Source organism: Staurois parvus, unplaced genomic scaffold (genome assembly GCF_062004578.1).
Source record: "Staurois parvus isolate SC_StPar_1 unplaced genomic scaffold, SC_StPar_1.0 ptg000050l, whole genome shotgun sequence".
Lineage (NCBI taxonomy): Eukaryota > Metazoa > Chordata > Amphibia > Anura > Ranidae > Staurois > Staurois parvus.
In genome coordinates, this window is record NW_028317846.1 from 182175 (window position 1) to 204853 (window position 22679).

The following is a 22679-nucleotide window of genomic DNA, read 5'->3' on the forward strand; positions in this document are numbered from 1 at the left end:
TCTCTGCCTGTTTTCTTTGACAGAGCTTTCAGAGTTTAGTTTCTCGTTAAAGCAGAACACTGGACAAAATTATTTTCCCATGCAGTGGGGCTGTGCCCGCACTGCATGGGTTAACTGCCTGTTTTGTCTAGGGGTGAACACAGCGCATATGCTCACATGATCCTTCAATCTCCTGGAAAATGGCGCTCCCCCAGGTCCAGCGGTGAACCACTCCTGATGTTCAGAGCTGGTCTATGGGCGCGATGATGTCAGGAACAGTCCACCACAAAAGACTGCTAGACTGTACAGGGGGCAGGAATGGCAGGGACCGGTCTTGTGCTGGGAGGATCAGCGGATTAGGTGAGTATATCTCTGCTTTACAATCCCCAAACACGAGTAGTTAACCCGTGCGAGCACAGCCCTACTGCATGGTGGAAAAAAAAAAATTTGCCTGGAGTTCAGCTTTAATATAGATAACACATTTTCCCCATTGTAAATAGCAGCATTAATGTAGATAAAATACACCTTAAGTGAAAAAAAAATATTAACTAAACCTTACCTTAATTTATTTGAGAATGATATTATCATCCTATTGGCAATATCCAAAGGGATTTTAAAATAACCAAAATCTCAAGAGAAGACACTCCTGCGTTGTGTTGGAACTTCATCATGTGACATGTCATGTACTTGGCTTCGCCTGGTACTTCACTTGAAGAATAATAATGTCACCTCTTCAGTATAGAAGCCAATGATAAGGTATGTATATTTAATAGCAGGTGTATTTTTTTTACATCAATGCTACTACTTACAATAGGGGGGTGGGGAGGGCCATTCATAGTAAGCAGACCTTGCTTTTTACCTCGGCTTGAAGTATAAGATAGTAGCAGTAAGATTGGATTAACTTTAAAGCATATGTTTGTACCACAGGTTGAAGCCTGAAGAAGTCTCACTAGTGGCAGCTGGTAACATCTGAAACAAGGAAGGAACATGGTACTACTTACAGCAACCAATAAAAGCCTTGTCATATTCCTAATCTAGGAAGCCAATATCTGGGATTTATTAAGCAGATTGGAGGGGCAGACAAAACAAGCAAACATGTCTGCTCAGTCAACATAATGAATAACATAATAAAACCTAATAAAACATGACTAAAACCCACATCATTGTAATCTGTGATTTCCATCTTGTCTGATCAGTTGCTTCTATCTGATTCAACTAACTTGCCTGAAAAAGAGTTGGGACTTGGAACATGTGACAATCTGCCATAAGACCTACTTTGAAGAAGTCAAAGAATCCAACTAATGGAGCTTTCCCCAGCTGATTCTCCATCTCTCGGAAGAAGAAATACCCAGTGATACCGGCATCCAGAAGATCAGGGTATTTTTTGGACATTCGGACAAGCTGGAGACGTTCCTCCCGGCTGTCTCTTCCTCTGAAGAAGGCCTGCTCAGTTTTGTTATCCCAGGATGGACCTTTAGCATCAGGAAATAAAATTAAGTATGTATGATTATAAAGAGAGTGAAATTCAAATGTAGGCAATCAATAGTCGTTTATCAGTGTCTGTGCCAAAAAGCACTGTGAAACTGGCAGGGGAAAAAAGTATCCAGGAGTCAATTAATCATTTGTAGCCTATGTACACATTACTGATCCTGGATACACTGAAGCTATCTCAGGCTCTCAGAGCAGTTAACTGTATTTTTTACAAGCATTTCTGATGCAAAAAATGTAAAATTAAAAAAAAGTTGTATTTTTGTTCATTTTCCCCATTTCCCCATTCATTTTTGTAGCATAAGCGTTAAAGCAACACATAAATTATTAAACATTCTTGTACCTTATGCAGGCCATAGATGGGTCGAAAATCGGCCGATTTTTCGGCCGAAAATAAAATCGGCCGATTTTCGGATCGTTATTGGCTATTTGTTCGGTCGTTTTTCGGTAAAGTTGGCATTTTTTTTTATCGGTAAAGTTGGAAAAAAATTGGCCGATTTTGCCGATCGGCCGATTTTCGCGGCAATAATGGGCAAATCGGCCGATTTTTTACCGATAAAAAATCTGCGCATGAGCAGTGACCTGCAAGAGGAGGACAAAAACAAGAAAAAGAAGAGGAAGAAGAAGAGGATGATGAAGAAGAAGAGGATGAAGATGATGATGAAGAAGAAGAAGAGGATGATGATAAAGAAGAAGAGGAAGAAGAAGAGGATGATGAAGAAAAAGAAGAAGAGGATGATGATGATGAAGAAGAAGAGGAGGAGGATGATGATGATGAAGAAAAAAAGAAGAAGAGGAGGATGATTATGAAGAAGAAGAGGAGGAGGATGATGAAGAAGAAGAAGAGGAGGATGATTATGAAGAAGAAGAGGAGGATGATGATGAAGAAGTAGAAGAAGAAGAAGAGGATGATGATGATGAAGAAGAGGAAGAAGTAGAAGAAGAGGATGATGAAGAAGAAGAAGAAGAGGATGATGATGAAGAAGAGGATGATGATGAAGAAGAAGTAGAAGAAGAAGAAGAGGATGATGATGATGAAGAAGTAGAAGAAGAGGATGAAGAAGTAGAAGAAGAGGATGATGATGATGAAGAAGAAGAGGATGATGATGCCGAAGAAGAAGAAGAGGATGATGATGAAGAAAAAGGAGGAGGATGATGATGAAGAAGAAGATGAGGATGATGATGATGAAGAAGAAGAAGAGGATGATGATGATGAAAAAGAAGAAGAGGAGGAGGAGGATGATGAAGAAGAAGAAGATGAGGATGATGAAGAAGAAGAGGATGATGATGAAGAAGAAGAAGAAGAGGATGATGATGATGAAGAAGAGGATGATGATGAAGAAGGAGAAGAAGAAGAAGGATGAAAAATAAGAGGAATTCTAGTCCAGCAAAAAGTGTCCCTGCAGAGAGCTCCGCTATTTCTTTGACAGTTCCTTGACATTTACAGCGGTTGCAACATTGTATCTATTTGTTTCCGAATAAAAACATCTGTATCCTAAATGGATACAAATAGATACATTGTTGCAACCTCTGTAAATGTCAAGGAACTGTCAAAGAAATAGCAGAGCTCTCTGCAGGGACACTTTTTGCCGGCTGTAGATGGGATGAAAATCAGCCGATTTTTTTTACCATTGGTGGTAACGTCGGCCGCTTGAAGGACCGATTTTTCGTTTTTTAAAAGAAAAATCGACCATTTTTCTCCCCGTCTATGGCCTGCATTAGACATGCTACGTACATCCCAAAAATGTCACCAAAGTACGCAGAGAGTAGGCAGCATGCCCTGTATCCCCCAACCCCTGCGACTCACCCTACCACTTTGCCCTGCAGTTCCTGACTGCCAAAATGACAGCCAAGACTTAGGTTAAGATTTAGGTCTTGCGTTAAAAATTAATAGCACCCCTGAATGCCTACATAAGAGCTTCATACTTTTGCTGCAGGTGCGGGGAAAGTGCAATTTACTTCCTGTCCCAAACACACAATAGTGTGAACCTAGCCTTACTTTGTAAATACAGCAGCTGGCGCTAGCCACTACCATGAAAAACAGACCTTCTGATCAGTGTTTGTAAACACTGTTCAGTGGTGTGATTCACAGATACAATGTAACACTGTTACTTTGTTTTATACAGCTGCAAATCAAATGGGGTGAGCTTTGATCTGCATATAATGTCCATTAAAACAAGCTTACAATAAGAAAAAACCTTATTAATGCTTAGTTAACCCTTTCTCCCCTTATCTATATTTTTTCTATTGTAGTTAACCATTATTACTTTTTTTTTTTCATTTGCATTATTTTTTTTTTTTTTTCATTTTAAAAAATGTGTTTTTTTTATATTTCAATGGTTTTTATTAAGTTTTGTAAACAATTTAACAAGAAAGATTAGAGCAAAAGACATGCCCACACAGGGGCTATCAATGGTACATAGAAAATAAAGAAATCAGTATTGTAACTCCAACAATGCAAGAGTTGTGCCCACTTAGGGGCAATCAATAGCACATAAAATACAAAAACAGTAATATAACACCAACAAAAATTTCCAGCTAAAGGCAAATATCTATCACCTCACGTATGTAAGCAAACAGAAAAGAAAGAGGTAAAAGGAGTAAAGAAGGAAGAAGAAAACAAAACCAGAAACAAGATCCAGGAACGCCATCACCATACAGCGTCATAAACCCAGACTAGCCAGGGGGAGCATGGGAAAAGCATATACCAACCACGGCTCCCATATTTAAAAAAAAATTATTTCGGAGTCATTATGGATACTCAACATCTGTTCATTGAGCATCAGAGTGGTCATACGGTCCCGCACCCCCTGAAGAGGGACAGACGAGCTCTTCCATGCCTGGGCAATTGTTCCAGTGGCCGACAAAAACAGATAGGAAGCAAACTTCTACTGATGAGTCAACAGGCCTGGGATGGGGCAATAAAGCAAAGCATACTGAGCCTTTCGGAGTATGGAGAGATGGAACAAGGTGTAAAGAAGGCCTAAGACATGAGACCAAAAACTAAGCAGTCTCAGACATGACCACAATACATGCAACACATCTCGATGGCCGTAACCCCGAAAGCAGCGATCACTATAGGCAGGGTTTGCCTGGGCTATACGAGTCAGAACCCAATACCAACGAAACAGTACTTTGTATGCCGCCTCCAGTGTCGCCGTATTAAATGAACATTTAGCTACAAACAACCAGGCCTTATTCCAGTCCTCCAGATCCACGACCGTTCCCAAGTCACACTCCTGCTGGATAACATATGATAAAGAATTACGCATTGGGCGCCTATTCAAGGATGCATAGAGTAGGGAAACAAGAGCCCTGGACGCTGTTGGCAAAGCTGTTCAAAGGCTGATTTCTCATATATGGAAAAACAGAAGTGGCACGCAGCGAGGTCAACCAATGCTGCAATTGAAGGTAACGGAAAAATTCTGCCTGAGGGATATCCCGTGATTCCCGAAGAGAGTTCCAGGTGGGGAAGGATCGAGAGGTCAAAAAGTGTTGCACCTGCGAAAAACCATTGGCCACCCACCAAGAGAATGCCCCTGGCTGATTCAAACCCAGTGGAAAACGAGGATTATTGATAATCGGGAGAAAGGGCGACATCAAGCCACTAGAGTAGCATACCAAATCCCACACTTGTAGGCCGTGGAGCAAGATGGGACTCAATGTCCTCAGGCGTTGGGCCGGGGGGAGCCATAAAAGTGTCGACGGTGCAAAGGGGGCACAGTTAGGCAGGTCCAAAAGAACCCAGAGAGGAACATCAGAGGGGGGGCAATCTGGCTCGCCTGATAATACTTAGCTACATTAGACAGGGGGGCAATCTGGCTCGCCTGATAATACTTAGCTACATTAGGCACCCCAAGACCTCCCTTCAATCTATGGGTAAAAAGCGTGTTTCTAGAGACTCTTGGGCATCTGTCAGCCCAGATAAATCGCATAATCCTCGCCTGAAGTAACCGTAGAAAATGAGAAGAAACCCACACTGGGAGGGTGCGAAAATAATACAACAAGTTAGGCAGGATAGTCATTTTCACTGAATTAACCCATCCAATCCAGAAAAGGTGCGGGAATTGTCAAGACTGCATGAGGGAGGACACAGAGCGGAGCAAAGGATAATAATTTGAAGTAAACAAAGAGCTATAAGTGGGGTTCAGGCGAATGCCCAAGTATTCCAGGGAAGAGGAAGCCCATTTGTAAGGGTAGTGGGATTGCAGGCGTGAAACCAAATCTGAGGCCAAAAGTGATATGGAGAGCGGCAGTCTTGTCCCAAAATCTACCAAAACCGAGCAAGGACCCGTTGTAAATTTGGGAGCATCATCAATGGATTTGTAAGAGTCAACAGGGCATCGTCCGCAAAAAGATTCAACTTAAATTCCTGTCCTGCATAAGGGACACCTGTTATATTACAATCCGCCCGGAGCGCAAAAGCTAGTGGCTCAAGCACCAGGACAAAGCATGCCGGAGACAAGGGGCATCCCTGTCTCGTCCCTCGCCAAATGGGAAAGGGATCTGAGAAATACCCCACATACTTAACCGAAGCCGAGGGGGAAGAATACAAGGCCTGGATCCAAGAAAAGGTAGAATCCCCAAAACCCCACCGGGACAGCACAAACCGCAGATTTTCCCAGGATAGGGAATCAAAAGCTTTATATATATATCTAAAGACAATAGAAATCCTTCAATTTTGCGCTGTTGTAGGTGTATAAGATGAACAACTTTACGAACATTATCACCCGCCTGCCTCCCAGGAACAAATCCCACTTGGTCCCTGTGGACCAGACTCCGCAAATATTTATTGATACAATGAAAATATGTTTTTTTAACCCAACATTGGTCAAAGTAGAAAGTAGAAAAAAAGTGCATTTTAAGATTTTTTTTATATCTTCTCATCTATAGATTGCATAGGAAACAAAATAATTTTTGCCAGGCAATATCACTAAAATAAAATCTTGCTTTCCCTGAAAAAAACAAAACAAAAACAAATTGCTTTGTTATCGCAAGCAAGGGCAAAGCTATTGCTAAGTAAACAGATCCTTAGAAGTAATACAAAATTGCTCTGTTCATAAGGGGTATAGAGGTGTGAGAGGTGAATTGTTAAAAAAAAAACACCTTCAATTGATAAATACATTTGCTGTGCATTGTGTCAGGAATATAATTCTGGAGTCACCAGAAATATGAAAAAATTGCAGCAATATAATATATATATATATATATATATATATATATATATATATATATACATACATACATACATGCACACTATATGTTGGACCCCACCAACATGAACAGCTTAAGACCCATCTCCCTGCTACCGTTTACCTCTAAAATCTTAAAACACTTCGTCTACAATCACCCGAGCTCCCACCTCACTGACAACAACCTTCTTGACACTTTACAGTCTGGCTTTCGCTCACTCCACTCCACTGAAACTGACCTACTAAAACTCACCAATGACCTACTAACCGCCAAAACCAATGGCCACTACTCCATACTCTTACTACTCGACCTCTCTGCGACTTTTGACATTGTTGACCATCCCCTCCTCCTCAAAAAACTCCACTCTCTGGGCCTCCGAGACTCTGCTCTCTCCTGGTTCTCCTCCTACCTATCGCAGCGCTCCTTCAGCGTTACCTATAACTTTGGCTCCTCCTCTCCTCTCCACTTCCTCTTTCTGCAGGGGTCCCTCAAGGTTCTGTCCTTGGACCCCTTCTCTTCTCCATCTACATCTCCTCCCTTGGTCACTTGATAAAACTCCCATGGCTTTAAGTACCATCTCTATGCTGATGACAAACAAATCTATCTTTCTATTCCTCACCTCAACGGTTCAGTCTTCTCTCGCATTACTAACCTACTAAGTGACATATCAGCATGGATGTCACTCCACTTCCTCAAACTAAATCTTTCCAAAATGGAGCTCATACTATTCCCTCCAGCCCGTGCCCCCTCCCGACTTCTCCATCAAGATCAATAATACAACCATCGGTCCCCCCCCTCATGCCAGGGTACTAGCTGTAATCCTGGACTCCCATCTGTCCTTTCAGTCCCAAATCCAATCACTGTCCAAATCTTGTAGACTTCACCTCCACAACATCTCCAAGATACGCATGTTCTTAACCTCTGAAACTACTAAGCAACTTATTCACTCCCTGGTTATCTCTCGCCTTCACTATTGTAACTCCCTCCTCAGTCTCTTCAGTCTATCATGAATGCTGCTGCCAGACTCATCGACCTTACTAACCATTCCATATCTGCTATCCGTCTCTGCCAATCCCTCCACTGGCTTCCCATTGCCCAAGAAATAAAATTCAAAACATTAACAATCACATACAAAGCCATTTATAACTCCTCCCCAAATTACGTCACCAATCTTGTCTCCAAATATCTCCCAAGCCGTCCTCTCCAGTCCTCCCACGACCTCCTGCTCTCTAGCTCCCTTGTCTCCTCCTCCCATGCTCATCTCCAGAACTTATCCAGAGCCTTCCCATTATCTTGAACTCTCTATCCCAATTTATCCAACATTCGCCTACTCTGCCCACTTTTAAGTGATCCCTGAAAACCTCTCTCTTCAGGGAAGCTTATCCTGCCTTCAGCTAATAAGAGAATCTTCTATTCCTACCAGTCCATCCCCCACAGTTATTACCTTTTGTATCACCAGCCCCTCCCTCTTAGATTGTAAGCTCCAAGGAGAAGGCCCTCCTAACCCTCTTGTATTGAACTGTATCGTTGCTGTATTGTCTCCCTTTAAAAGCGCTGATCAAACTGTTGGCACTGTATAAATCCTGTATAAATATAATAATAATATTGGCAAAGTATTGGGGCATCCCTCCAAATCATTGGATTCAGGTGTTCCAATCACCTCCAGGGCCACAAGTGTATAAAATCAAGCACCTAGGCATACAGACTGCTGCTACAAACATTTGTGAAAGAATGGGTCGCTCTCAGGATCTCAGTGAATTCAATCAAGTTGCCACCTGTGCAATAAGTCCATCCATGAAATTTCCTTGCTACTAAATATTCCATGGTCAACTGTTAGTGGTATTATAACAAAGAGGAAGCAACTGGGAACAACAGCAACTCAGCCATGAAGTGGTAGGCCACGTAAAATGACAGAGCGGGGTCATCGCATGCTGAAGTGCACAATGCGCAAAGGTTACCAACTGTGTGCAGAGTCAATAGCTAAAGACCTCCAAACTTCGTGTGGCCTTCAGATTAGCACAACAACAGTGTGTAGAGAGCGTCATGGAATGGGATTCCATGGCCAAGCAGCTGCATCCAAGCCTTACATCACAAAGTGCAATGCAAAGTGTCGGATACAGTAGTGTAAAGCACGCTGCCACTGGACTCTAGAGCAGTGGCGATGAGTTGACTGGAGTGACCAATCACGCTTCTCTATCTGGCAATCTGATGGACGTGCCTGGGTTTCACGGTTGCCTGGAGAACAGTACTTGCCTGACTGCATTGTGCCATGTGTAAAGTTTGGTGGAGGGAGGATTATGCTGTGGGGTTGTTATTCGGGGGTTGGGCTTGGCCCCTTAGTTCCAGTGAAGGGAACTCTTAAGGTGTCAGCATACCAAGACATTTTGGACAATTTCATGCTCTCAGCTTTGTGGGAACAGTTTGGGGATGGCCCCTTCCTGTTCCAAAATGACTGCGCAACAGTCTGTATGGCCCTCACATGCTTGTATGCATGCCTGACAATGTCGGGGCATGCTCCTAATGAGACGATGGCTGGTGTCCTGGGGTATTTCCTACCAGATCTGGACCAGGGCATCACTGGGCTCCTGGAAAGTCAACCTGGTGGCGTCAGATGGACTGAAACTCGACATCCCAGAGGTGTTCTACTGGATTTAGGTCAGGTGAGCGTGAGGGCCATTCAATGGTATCAATTCCTTCACCATCCAGGAACTGCCTGCATACTCTCGCCACATGAGGCCGGGAATTGACGTGCACCAGAAGAAACCCAGGACCCACTGAACCAGCGTAGTCCCTGTAATCGAGGAATTCTAGGCTCTTTCCTGCCCAAAGTTTCCCTGAGCCTTTCGAATTGTGGGTCCCAAATGAGGAAGTACTAATCCGAATAGAACTGTCAGCCAGTCCTCTCATTTCCAACCAGACTACTGTGGAACCCCTCATCCTGCATGGGTGAGAACCTCTGAGTAACTCAACAATGTCATCAAACCTTCTCCCCTAAAGGGACAACCCAAATAATTGGGAAATATACCTGCCAAACAGGATCTCAGGATCCGTCCCTGGTGCCCTGTACATTATACATAGATGATATATACACTCACCAGCAACTTTATTAGGTATTATTATTATACATGATTTATATAGCGCCAACAGTTTGCTCAGCGCTTTACAATATAACGGGAGGGAACAATATAGTTCAATACAAAAGGGTTAGGAGGGCTCTGCTCCTTGGAGCTTACAATCTAGGAGGGAGGGGATAGTGGTACAAAAGGTAGTAACTGTAGGGGATGAACTGGTAAGGGATTTAAGTGACTTTGAATGTGGCATGGTTGTTAGTGAAAGACGGGTTGGTCTGAGTATTTAAAAAACTACTCATCTACTGGGACTTTCACGCACAACCATCTCTAGGGATTACAGAGAATGGTACGAAAAAAAGAAAATATCCAGTGAGCAGCAGTTGTGTGGACAAAAATGCCTTGTTGATGTCAGAGAAGAAAGGACAGACTCGTTGCTGCGACATTCAGATGGTAGGGTCAGAATTTAGTGTAAACAACATGAAAGCATAGATCCATCCTGCCATGTATGAATGGTTCAGACTGGTGGTGGTAGTGTAATGGTTTGGGGGATATTTCTGGCACTTGCTGGTGCCCCTTCTGATTGTGAGACCGGTGATTCAGTGCTGCATTCTGTGCCCACACTGATAGGTCTCCTTATGACATCATCTGCTTTTCCGTCTCTTGGATCTTGAGAGGCCACCTGACATTCAATAAGAAGCGTTCACATCACAGATGCAGCAATGTGGACACTCTAAGAAGGACCCTAGCACCTGGCAAAAAGGAAAAAAGATTTGGGACCTGGGGTTTCATGGGAGTACAGATTCAGTTATATTTTTTGGGCTGCAGCGATTAGTTACATGAAGTATGGTCAGTTGGATGGGAGGGGTTGAGAGTGTCCGCCACCGATTTTTTAGGTATTACTTTTATTTTTTCTGTTAATATAAAAAAATATCCATGGTATTCCAAAAACATCACCTTAAAAAAAAGCATTGATTTCTGATGTATAAACAATATACCATTGTGTGGTCAACGCTCATCTTACCAGTGTGGCCCTGGATAGAGAGGAGGTCATTGGTGACACCTCGGAGGGTTTCTAAAGTAGAATGAGTGATGTCATATGTGGGAAGTATGATGTCTCTGGAGTCAGTAGATCCGCACCAAGAAATCATCGGTAGTGGCCCAGGAGTGTCATTGACTTTTCTGTGTTCCACTGGCCAATCCCCGACATTGATATAGAATTCTACATCAGGCAGTCGTACCTAAAACAAGTGTCTTTATGTTATTCATCTATCAGAACTTCAGACACCACTGCAAGCGGGTGAATCATACACACAAGCATTTTCCCCCTAGGCAGCAATCACAAACATCGGCATTTCTACTAAATGTAAACTGTCAAGATCTAAAAATAACCCGCCCAGCCTTGTTCACAGCTTGGGGAAAAGAACAAATAATTTGATATTTGAAGGAATCTTGGCATACTAGTACCTTTCTTGCCAATGACTGCAATATCTCATCTGAGAACATTTTGAAGTCTGTGTACTTGCCCAGAGAGCGCCGATAGATCTGGTTATTGAGAATTGTGTAATGTACTATGGCTCCTCGATGTTCGGCAAACCTCTGAGGAACTTCCTCCAGCATTCTCTTCAGGTCTATACTGGAAAAAGGAGCAAAATCATTTGAGATCTGTGATTCTTTGCTGGGGCATGACAAAGTTTGTAACCAGATTTCGGGGTCTTCTTCAGGACAGACACAGTATTCATGATAAACAGGTCCTAAAGGAAAGAAAAAAATAAATAGAACTTTTATATGGCAAGTATCTTAAAGTTGACCTATCATCAGATGTATTCTTTTCACATCTAAGTAAGGCGCAAACGTAATACATAAAGATATTAATCACCTCTGACGGAGATCACATTACACAGGATATAGACAATGCCTTTATCTGCTTTTCTCTCCAAGATGAACCGATCCATCTGTGTTCAGGCATTGTCCAATGTCAGCTTCTACTTAAACTGATACTAAACCCAGGACCCTGCATTCACTATATCTGGTCTCCCACAGTACACCAAACATGGAAATGCAATTATTTTAGTAAATATAAACTGCTAAATACCTTTTCTCATCAGCAGTTATAGCAGTCTTGCGACTTCTGCAGAGCACTGGTTAAAGCTTGTAGGAGGAGTTTTCTTTCTGCTCTAGGAGGATGTGAAACCCCTGACCTCTGTTTGTACAGTGCTGATTGGCCCTGTGCTGATCACATGCACTCTTCCAAGAAAAAAAAAAACTTCTCTAGCAATACACATCAAACTGAGCATGTGCATGTGACTATGGATTCAGACTGTATCAGGTGGTAATTTCAACAAGAGGAGGGGCAGAGAAGAAAGGATCAATCAGCCTTTTTACACAATGCAGAGGATTAACCCCTTAGGCTCCACAGTGAGTATATCAAGCATGCTTTACTGCATATATAGACTGATTTTACTGTTGTGGGTTTAGTAACACTTTAATGGTCGTACAAATTATGTAGATCTTGGTTGTATTCAATAATGCATGACACGGATCGACCTCTACTTCAGCCTCTCAGTTTGTTATAATGTTACAGTTTGACTAAGTTAGAGGAGACTAAGGAAAGGCTTCCTCATATCTGCAGCAGACCAAATGCGTCATAATAGCCTAGGCAAAACCATAATGACTGCTTTCAAATGATAAAGATACAGCTCTAGTTGGAAATGATAGTGTTGTTTATTGTGACAAGTCAGGAATACATTCATGCAGGATAGTAAAGCTAAGGAAAGGCCCACTTCAAAGTGATATTAAGGATACTTTTCTGTCTTAAAATAAAAATCATTTTATACTTACCTGCTCTGTGCAATTATTTTGCAGAGTGCCCCCTTTCCTTATGTTTGGTAATTCCCTGCCAATGCGGTCCACTGCTCCCTCCTCTGGGTGCCCCCACAGCAAGCCAGAAGCTAAGCACCTGTACACCCACAGCGGGCTGTGTGCATCCATAAAAATACACAGCTTTGGTAAGTCATGCCTGTTAGGGCAATTCCTCCTCACAGGAATTGGACTGACAGCAGCAAAAGCTTAGGGATCCTCCTGCTTTGTGTTGGAAATGGGGGGAGGGGTAGTGAGGAATGCAGTAAGCTAAAACAAGTTTTGAGTTTAGAACCAGTTTAAATACAAAGCTAGCCAAACATATATATTTGAACACAGGCACAATTTTAGTTTTTTTCAGGTATTTACCAAAATATATTCAAGCTCTAGTTATATAATGGATATGGGCTGAACTCTCAGGTTTAATTTGAGGGTATATACAGTTGTGTTCAAAATAATAGCAGTCAGACATCACTAACCTGATCAATCACTGTTTTTGGTAGGAATGATATTTCTACATGGCAAATAATTTACTAGCAGGTGTAGTAGAGTAATAGAAATCCAACAGACCCAACAGTCATGACATGCATGCTGCTGATTCTGTGTAATTGAATCACTAATTGAAAGGAGCATGTTCAAAATAATAGCAGTGTGGAGTTCTATTAGTGAGGTCATTCATTCTTTGAAAAACAGGTGGCAATTATTGCCCTTATTTAAGGAAGGAAGGCAGCAAATGTTGTACATGCAGGTTACAGTGCATTTCTCTCTGAAGTTCTGAGGAAAATGGGTCGTTCCAGACATTGTTCAGAAGAACAGCGTACCTTGGTTAAAAAGTTGATTGGAGAGGGGAAAATATATAAAGCAGTGCAGAAAATGATAGGTTGCTCAGCTAAAATGATTGCAAATGCTTTAAAATGGCAACCAAAACCTGAAAGACGTGGAAGAAAGTGAAAAACTACCATTCGAATGGATAGAAGAATAGCCAAAATGGCAAGGACTCAGCCAACAATCAGCTCCAGGAAGATCAAAGAAGGTGTAAAGTTCCCTGTGAGTACTGTTACAATTAGAAGACGCCTATGTGAAGCCAAGCTATCTGCAAGAAGCCCCCCCAAAGTCCCACTGTTGAAAAAAAGACGTGCTGAAGAGGTTACAATTTGCCAAAGAGCACATTGACTGGCCTAAAGAGAAATGGCGCAACATTTTGTGGACTGATGAAAGTAAGATTGTTCTCTTTGGGTCTAGTGGCCGGAGACAGTTTGTCAGACGACCCCCAAACACCGAATTCAAGCCACAGCACACTGTGAAGACAGTGAAGCATGGTGGTGCAAGCATCATGATATGGGGATGTTTCTCATACTACGGTGTTGGGCCCATTTATCACATACCAGGGATCATGGATCAGTTTGAATACATCAGAATACTTGAAGAGGTCATGCTGCCTTATGCTGAAGAGGAAATGCCCTTGAAATGGGTGTTCCAACAAGACAACAACCCCAAACACACCAGTAAACGTGCAACATCTTGGTTCCAGACCAACAAGATTGACGTTATGGAGTGGCCAGCCCAATCCCCGGATCTTAATCCAATAGAAAACTTGTGGGGTGACATCAAAAATGCAGTTTCTGAGGCAAAACCAAGAAATAGAGAAGAACTGTGGAATGTAGTCCAATCATCCTGGGCTGGAATACCTGTTCACAGGTGCCAGAAGTTGGTGGACTCCATGCAACACAGATGTACAGCAGTTCTCAGAAACAGTGCTTATACAACGAAATATTCATTAAGTGATTCAAAGGAAAGCAAAATCTTCAAACATTTTTCAGTTTATATAGTGAATGTTTGAGTTTGTAAAGAAGAATACAAACACTGCTATTTTTGTGAACAGTCTAATATTCACTTTTCTTCAATTTTATTTAGAGGAACAACACAAATTTGACATATTTTTCTTCATGTTTTGATTTGGAATAGAATGTGTAGTGTTCCCAATGCATTTGTGTGTATGGAAATAAAAGCTATTAGAAGGATTTTGAGCTTTATTCACTCTTTTCAACACACTGCTATTATTTTGAACAGAACTGTACATCCAAATTGGAGGAAAGTATTAGGAATTACAGCTCTTAAGAGTAGCCATCCCCCCTTTTTCAAGGGACCAAAAGTAATTGGGCAATTGAATCAAATGCTGTTTCATGGCCAGGTGTGGGCTACTCCTTCGTTATTTCTTCATCAATTAAGCAGGTAAAAGGTGTGGAGTTGATTCTAAGTGTGGTATTTGCATTTGGAATCTATTGCTGTGAACCTACATCATGCGTTCAAAGGAGCTGTCCATGCAAGTGAAACAGGGCCTTGTAAGGCTTCAAAAACTAAACAAATCCATCAGAGAGATAGCAGCAACATTAGGAGTGGCCAAATCAACAGTTTGGTACATTCTGAGGAAAGAAGAATTCACTGGTGAGCTCAGCAACATAAAAAAGGCATGGGATCCTCTCTATGGTACAGAAAAACCCATTCACATCATCCAGACAAGTGAAGGACACTCTCCAGGAGGTGGGTGTATCATTGTCAAAGTCTACAATCAAGAGAAGACTTCACAAGAAATACAGAGGGTTCACCACAAGGTGCAAACCATTCATAAGCCTGAAGAACAGAAAAGCCAGATTAGACTTTGCCAAAAAACATAAAAAAAAGCCAGACCAGTTCTGGAAAAACATTCTTTGGACGGATGAAACTAAGATTAATCTGTACCAGAATGACGAGAAGAACAAATGTGGAGAAGGCTTGGAACAGCTCATGATCCAAAGCACACAACATCATCTGTAAAACATGGTGGAGGCAGTGTGATGGCATGGGCATGCATGGCTTCCAGTGGCACTGGGTCATTGGTGTTTATTGATGATGTGACAGAAGACAGAAGCAGCCGGATGAATTCTGCAGTGTTTAGAGATATACGGTCAGCCCAGATTCAGCCAAATGCAGCAAAGTTGATTGGACGGCGCTTCACAGTACAGATGGACAATGATCCAAAACACACTGCAAAAGCAACCCAGGAGCTTTTGAAGGAAAAGAAGTGGAATATTCTGCAATGGCTGAGTCAATCACCTGACCTCAACCCAATTGAACACACATTTCACTTGCTGAAAGCGAAACTAAAGGCAGAAAGACCCACAAAGAACAACTGAAGACAGCTGCAGTTAGAGTCTGGCAAAGCATCAGAAAGGAGGAAACCCAGTCTTTGGTAATGTCCATGGGCTCCAGACGTCAGGCAGTCATTGCCATTAAAGGATTCTCAACAAAATATTAAAAATTAACATTTTATTTATGATTATATTCATTTGTCCAACTACTTTTGGTCCCTTGAAGAAAAAGGGGGGGGGGGTGCTACTCCTAAGAGCTGTAATAGCTCGAATGTGTTTTGGTAAATACCTGAAAAAAACTAAAATTATGCCTGTGTCCAAATATACTGTATATGGACCTAACTGTATATAGTGGGTTGTTGTGTTCCACCACTGCAAGAAAAGAAGGAAAACTCTCATATATAGGGATTACAACAGCTCATTTTTAAATCAGTATGCCTTATTTTCATCAATAACCAGGTTTCCTTCTTTATTAATAGAGTTCATCCTCTCCAAATACTAAAACAAGCCAAGACAAAGGCCAAAAGACATTAAGTAGCAGGAAATGTTACTGTCTTGCCACACCTTTAAATAATATTGTTGAGAGACAAGGCTGAAATATTAAATTTCAAAGCAGCCTTTAAATAATGATCTGTATGGTGTCAGATTATTTGGAGATCTTATTATGCAACACACAAATCCACTCCAATGACTTGAAAGGACAGCACAGTAGATTCGCATTTCTGCCTTGCAATTCTGGGGTCCTGCAGTGTCCAAAAATTGCCAATGGGTTGTGAGTGCGTGTCAACATGTCTGAACAAAGGCTGCAAACTTCTTTGGTGGCACAATCTGATAGGATTAGAATATGTATAGGCATTTTTATTTTTTTTTTTAGTTTTGGATAGCATAAGGAAGAGTTTATGTTTTGTTTTGTACCACTGTAGAACTTTCCTTCACTTCCTGTCCAAGCAATAAACAGGAAGTGAGAGGGAATCTCTATAAGTGAGGCGAATTCCCCTTTTTGATGGTTGTCTCTCTCTCTGTCTCTCTGTTGCATTTTGAATTATTTTCTGTTTCATGATGATTAACCGCCTCCCGGCCGCCATATAAGGAATTGACGGGCGCAAGGCGGTTCTCTCGTTCTGGGAGGTCGTCATATGACATCCTCCCATTCTAACCGCACATGCGTGGCTCCGGGAGCGCACAGCGCAGTGATCGGTGGTGCGCTGTGTCCCTTGGACACAGCGGATCACGGATCAAGGGAAAGCGCCGAAGATGTCAGCTCTGTCATGTGATCAGCTGTGTCCAATCACAGCTGATCACATGTAAATAGGGAAATGCCGGTTATCGGCATTCCTCGGCGGGAACATGGGCACTGATCATCAGGGCACTGATGATCAGTGTGCCCTGATGATCAGTGTGGCCCCAGAAGTGCCACCTGTCAGTACCCATCAATGCCAGCTGTCAGTGCTCATCAATGCCACCTACCAGTGCCCATCAGTGCCACATCAATGCCACATATCAGTGCTTAACAGTGCACATCAATGTCACATATCAGTGCCCATCAGAGCTGCCTTTCAGTGCCACCTATCAATGTCAGCCAGTGCCACCTATCAGTGCTGCCAATCAGTGCCACCTATCAGTGCCAGTCAGTGCTGCCTATCAGTGCCAGTCAGTGCCACCTATCAGTGTGTATCAGTGCCACCTAACAGTGCCAGTCAGTGCCGCCTATCAGTGCCATATATGAGTGCTGCATTTCAGTGCCCATCAGTGATGCCTGTCAATGCCCATCAGTGGCACCTACTGGTGCCTCCTCATCAGTGCCACCTATCAGTGCCGCCTATCAGTGTCCATCACTACAGCCTCATTAGTGCACATCAGTGAAGAAGAAAAATCACTTATTTACAAAATTTTATAACAAAAACTAAGAAAAAACTTTTTTTTTTCAAAATTTTCAGTTGTTTTTGGTTTGTTTAGCAAAAAATAAAAAACCCAGAAGTGATTAAATACCACCAAAAGAAAGCTCTGTCTCAAAAAAATGATAAAAATGTCATATGGGTACAGTGTTGCATGACCGCGCAATTGTCATTCAAAGTATGACATCGCTGAAAGCTGAAAACTGGCCTGGGCAGGAAGGGGGTATAAGTGCACGGTAGGCTAGTGCTAAGTTAAATGCTTAGTTAGTAAAGTATATACATATGTTGTGACAGTGTGGCGATCTGCCATGATATAAAAAGGATATATCACCTGGGATTCTCAACAAGGCAGGTTGAGGGGCTCCAGGGTAAGTGTTTGATGCAGAGGAAAGTGGCTTTTCACTTTCCTCATTTGTTTCTAAAGTCCATTTTGGGACCTGGAGCCTGGAGATTTCAAAGTGATTTGGGAGGGATGAAATCTCCAATCCTGGAACCAGGTTTTGGGAAAGGCCAGGAGACTGATTGGTCAGATGTGTGTGGGACCAGGGTTCTGGGCTCCACCCTCCCGAGGAGTCCATGTGGGTGCAAGGTGGCACAGTATAGTCTGAGAGCAGACAGGGCCCAAGCCTGTGGTAACCCAGGTGCAGTGTGTTGCACATGAATGGTCAACAGGACTGAGGCATGAAGCCTGAGCAGCGGTGCTGCTAAAGAGAGCCAGGAAGCTGAATATTTTAGTTTGTATTGATGGTGGATACCTCTGTGTGGCAAACCTGTTATATGGAACTTTCTTTTAAATAAAATTGGGCAAAAACAGCCCTTAAAAAGAAGAGCGCGCCTGGCTGTGTGTTGTTAAAGCTCTACCCTTGGTGCTAGTTCCCACATATGGTGGCGGATGCAGCAAGTAGAACGGGAGATCCCTGCAATGAAGTTCATTTGTTATATGAACTGTGTTTGGAGCATAAATGTGCAGGTGAGGAACAGTTAAACAAGTAGCTGCAGTGGAAAATGTGAATGTGTCACGGCTTGAGAGAAGTTCCAGCAGAGAGAAGCCCATGCCATGTGCAAGGAGAGGGGCAGACCAGAGGCCAGGACTGAGAGTGATTGCCCATAGCAACACCGAGGAGGCCAGTCGGGCTGTCTGTGTACGGGGGGCTATGTCATATAAGGATCATGGCAAGTGGCATCAAGAGGAGCCAATACAGCATGTTGGAAAGAGCCAGCAAAGTTCTGCTTGGAGAGTGCAATCTCCCATGGTGACTGGAGAAAAAGTATTGCCCGGAAGTAGGAGCTGCATTGGAGATGTGGCTCAGTGTCCCAACAAAGATTAGTGTGGAAATGTACCCTGCCTGGAATGTGGTCAGTGGAGGCATGGGATCTTTACCTGTCCCAGACTCTGGAATACCGCTGCTACTGGGCAAATGTCTTCATCTGCAAGCCCAGATTCTTGTTTTAAAATGTTGGCAGCCACCTCTGGCAAAAGGTAGTACCTGTAGTGCCTGCAGGGGGTGCCAGAGAGTCCATGGAGCCTATGAGTGTCTGTCACTTCACCTTGGGGCAAGGGAAAAGTTGCCAAGGAAAGGGCAGTTGAGGACTGGTTCATGAGATGACGCACTCAAATGAAGATGGTGACACCTACTACTCTGGTGGGTAAGACTGTGTGTGACAAAACCATGGCTGGGACTGCTAATGTCATGTTGAGAAGGACTGGTTATGAGACTGTCCATTCTGATGTAAGAGTGACCCCAGTTAGTTGGGCCACTGAATTGTGTGACTTTTCCCTGTGCAGTGCCTTGTACAGTGGGGAGGTAGGGTTAAAGTAAAACCTGTGCATGGTTCTCAAAATGAAAGTGATGTCACTAATGTCTGCCAGTCACAGGTTGGTAGTGGGCTAGTACAGCCCGCAAGAGCTAAAAATGCTGAGAATGTTGATGATGATGATGATGAGAAATGTACTGCTGTTTGGAAAACCCTAAGCTCTTGCAGTACAAAAGCCGTAATTAAAGATGTGTCATTTCCCATAGCAACTGGTGGTAAGACAGCACAGATGTCCTTAGAAATCTCCAGGGGACTCCATGTATTGGAGCCAGAGGTTGCCCCAGACAACTGCGATGTCACTCTGGTGGAGCAAAGTGGAACTGCACCTTGTAATAGGAGTGTGTTGGTGCAGTCTAATAATACTGAAAGTGTTCAGGTAAACAACGGGTTAATACAGCCTGTGAAAAATGCAAATGTGTGGGTAATTCATGAAGCACCACCAGAGCAAAGTGGTGGATGTGAGGTACTGCAACCTGCTGTTGGAAAACAGGTGGTACCCAAGTCCTACATGATCCAGAGAGATTTGTGCAATGGATCTGCAACTAAGCCCGTCTATTCTTATGTGTCTCCTTGGGTGGATAGATCGGTGCTGAGGAGCACTGGCGAATTGAGCACATATACAATGGATTGGGATAGTTGGGGTAAAAGGCTAATCTTGTTGATAGATGAGGCTTTTATGCAAAAAAATACTGCTGTGCCAGCAGGAGGGTCTATAGAACAGCCTATAGATAAGGGCGTGCATACAGCAGAGACTTTGTCTGTGACCCACAAAAGTGATGTTGGCATGGAGTGTCAAAATGATGTTGTCACTGGGAATGATCTGGGGCAGCTTGTGGATGCTGAGTCTGAGAAGTTGAGCGAGCCCAGCATCTGGCAGCTCTCTGGTGGAGCACCAGGCTGAGGTTACCTCCAGCTGGGAGGAGGTCCCTTTTAAAAGTTGCAACTTCTCAAGTCTCAGCAGGTGAGTCTCTCGGCATTTTCCAGTGTCATAAATATTTTCAGGAAGGTCTTGGGTCTGGAGTAAAGTGGCTGGGTTGTAACATAAGTATTAAAGGAGATGCTTGAACTTTGGGATGTACAGCCAATGTATACTGGGGTGTCTCCTCCACAGTCAGATGGTATAGTACTGTGGGGTACCACTAGGTGGAAAAAAGTGGTTTATTTCTGTATTTGTTGATGGTGTAAAAGTTGCCTCTGGGTACGCTGCTGGGCTACTTCCTATAAATATGATATATGAGCGAGGTTTTGGAGAAATTTAAAAATTAGGCAAAAAAGGTTTCACCTCCTAACAGCCAGGTGGGAAGTGTTTCTGCTGCTATGGTCCAGGATGGTGCTGGCAAGTTGTCAGTGAAGGGCGTGTTTACTGCACCAGTGGACAAACCACATGAGACTGAAGGGCCGAGCATGGACCAGAGAACAGCAGAGATCCTGATCAGGGCTCAGATGGATGTGCTTACAGAAATCAGGGTCACTGGGCCAAAAAGAGGTTTATGTAGCAGGTCTGATAAGACACCTGAAATACAGGAACAAATGGTATGTGAAAACTGGCAAAATGGATCAGAAGAGAGCTCATCTGTTCAGGATTTGGATACAGATCCAAGTGGTGTCGGAAAAGTTAAAATGGTGGGACAGCCGTCTGCAGAGTGCATGACATCAGGTGAAGTGGCATCTTGTGAGGTTCCCGTAGGTGATGGCTGCCCTATGGTGTGTGTGCCCTCTGCAGACACTGTCCTATCACATGCTGGAAAAGATATTGAGAGGTGTAATATTGACTGAAATATATCTGTTCATGGTAAACTGAATACTGTGGTGATGAGTCATGCAGGTTTGATATCCATAGGTACCAGAAATAAGACGGGTGGTCCTGGTGCAAATACAGTAGACATAGCAGCTGTCTTCAGTTGTTCTTTGTTTGGGGGTCTTTCTGCCTTTTAGTTTTGCCTTCAGAAAGTGAAATGCATGCTCAACTGGGTTGAGATCAGGTGACTGACTCGGCCATTGCAGAATATTCCACTTCTTTTTCATCAAAAGCTCCTGGGTTGCTTTTGCAGTGTTTTTTGGATCATTGTCCATCTGTATTGTAAAGTGCCGTCCAATCAACTATGCTGCATTTGGCTGAATCTGGGCTGACAGTATATCTCTAAACACTGCAGAATTCATCCGGCTGCATCTGTCTTCTGTCACATCATCAATAAACATCAATGACCCAGTGCCACTGGAAGCCATGCATGCCCATGCCATCACACTGCCTCCACCATGTTTTACAGATGACGTTGTGTGCTTTGGATCATGAGCTGTTCCAAGCCTTCTCCACAATCTTTTCTTCCCGTCATTCTGGTACAGATTAATCTTAGTTTCATCCGTCCAAAGAATGCTTTTCCAGAACTGGTCTGGCTTTTTTAGATATTTTTTTTGGCAAAGTCTAATCTGGCTTTTCTATTCTTCAGGCTTATGAATGGTTTGCACCTTGTGGTGAACCCTCTGTATTTTCTCTCGTGAAGTCTTCTCTTGATAGTAGACTTTGACAATGATAGTAGACTTTGACAATGTACGCCCACCTCCTGGAGAGTGTCCTTCACTTGTCTGGATGTTGTGAATGGGTTTTTCTTTACCATACAGAGGATCCTGTGATCATCCACCACTGTTTTCTTCCATGGATGTCCATGTATTTTGTATGCTGTTGAGCTCACCAGTGCATTCTTCTTTGCTTAAATGTACCAAACTGTTGATTTAGCCACTCCTAATGTTGCTGCTGTCTCTCTGATGGATTTATTTCATTTTTAAGCCTTACAATGGCCTGTTTCACTTGCATGGACAGCTCCTTTGAATGCATGATGTAGGTTCACACCAACAGATTCCAAATGCAAATACCACATTTAGAATCAACTCCAGACCTTTTACCTGCATAATTGATGAAGAAATAACGAAGGAGTAGCCCACACTTAGTCATGAAACAGCTTTTGATTCAATTGTCCAATTACTTTTGGTCCCTTGAAAAAAGGGGGGATGGCTACTATTAGGAGCTGTAATTCCTAAACCCTTCCTTCAATTTAGATGTACATTCCCTCAAATTAAACCTGAGAGTGTGCACTTTCAGCCCATATCCATTGTAGAACTATAGCTTGAATATGTTTTGGTAAATACCTGAAAAAACTAAAACTGTGCCTATGTCCAGATATATATGGACCTAACTGTATATCTTACTACGAGGGTTGCCATATTGTTTACTATCTTCCACCAACTCTTTGACCTAG

General features: G+C 42.9%; 1 protein-coding gene and 1 long non-coding RNA gene across 2 annotated transcripts in view; one reads left to right on the forward strand and one right to left on the reverse strand.

Annotated features, from left to right (window-relative positions):
- LOC149470213 (uncharacterized) overlaps positions 1-921 on the forward strand; it is a 179264-nt gene extending 178343 nt beyond the window's left edge. The window contains exon 4 of the long non-coding RNA XR_016309473.1: positions 907-921. This is a non-coding gene — a long non-coding RNA (uncharacterized LOC149470213). The remainder of the gene's footprint in view (positions 1-906) is intronic.
- Positions 1-22679, reverse strand: part of POGLUT3 (protein O-glucosyltransferase 3) — a 65614-nt gene that overhangs the window by 31263 nt on the left and 11672 nt on the right. Inside the window, exons 3-5 of the mRNA XM_089666064.1 lie at positions 11196-11482; positions 10753-10969; positions 1255-1451 (exon numbers count right to left, since the gene is read on the reverse strand). Coding sequence (XP_089522190.1) covers positions 1255-1451; positions 10753-10969; positions 11196-11482 — 701 coding nt within the window. The remainder of the gene's footprint in view (positions 1-1254; positions 1452-10752; positions 10970-11195; positions 11483-22679) is intronic.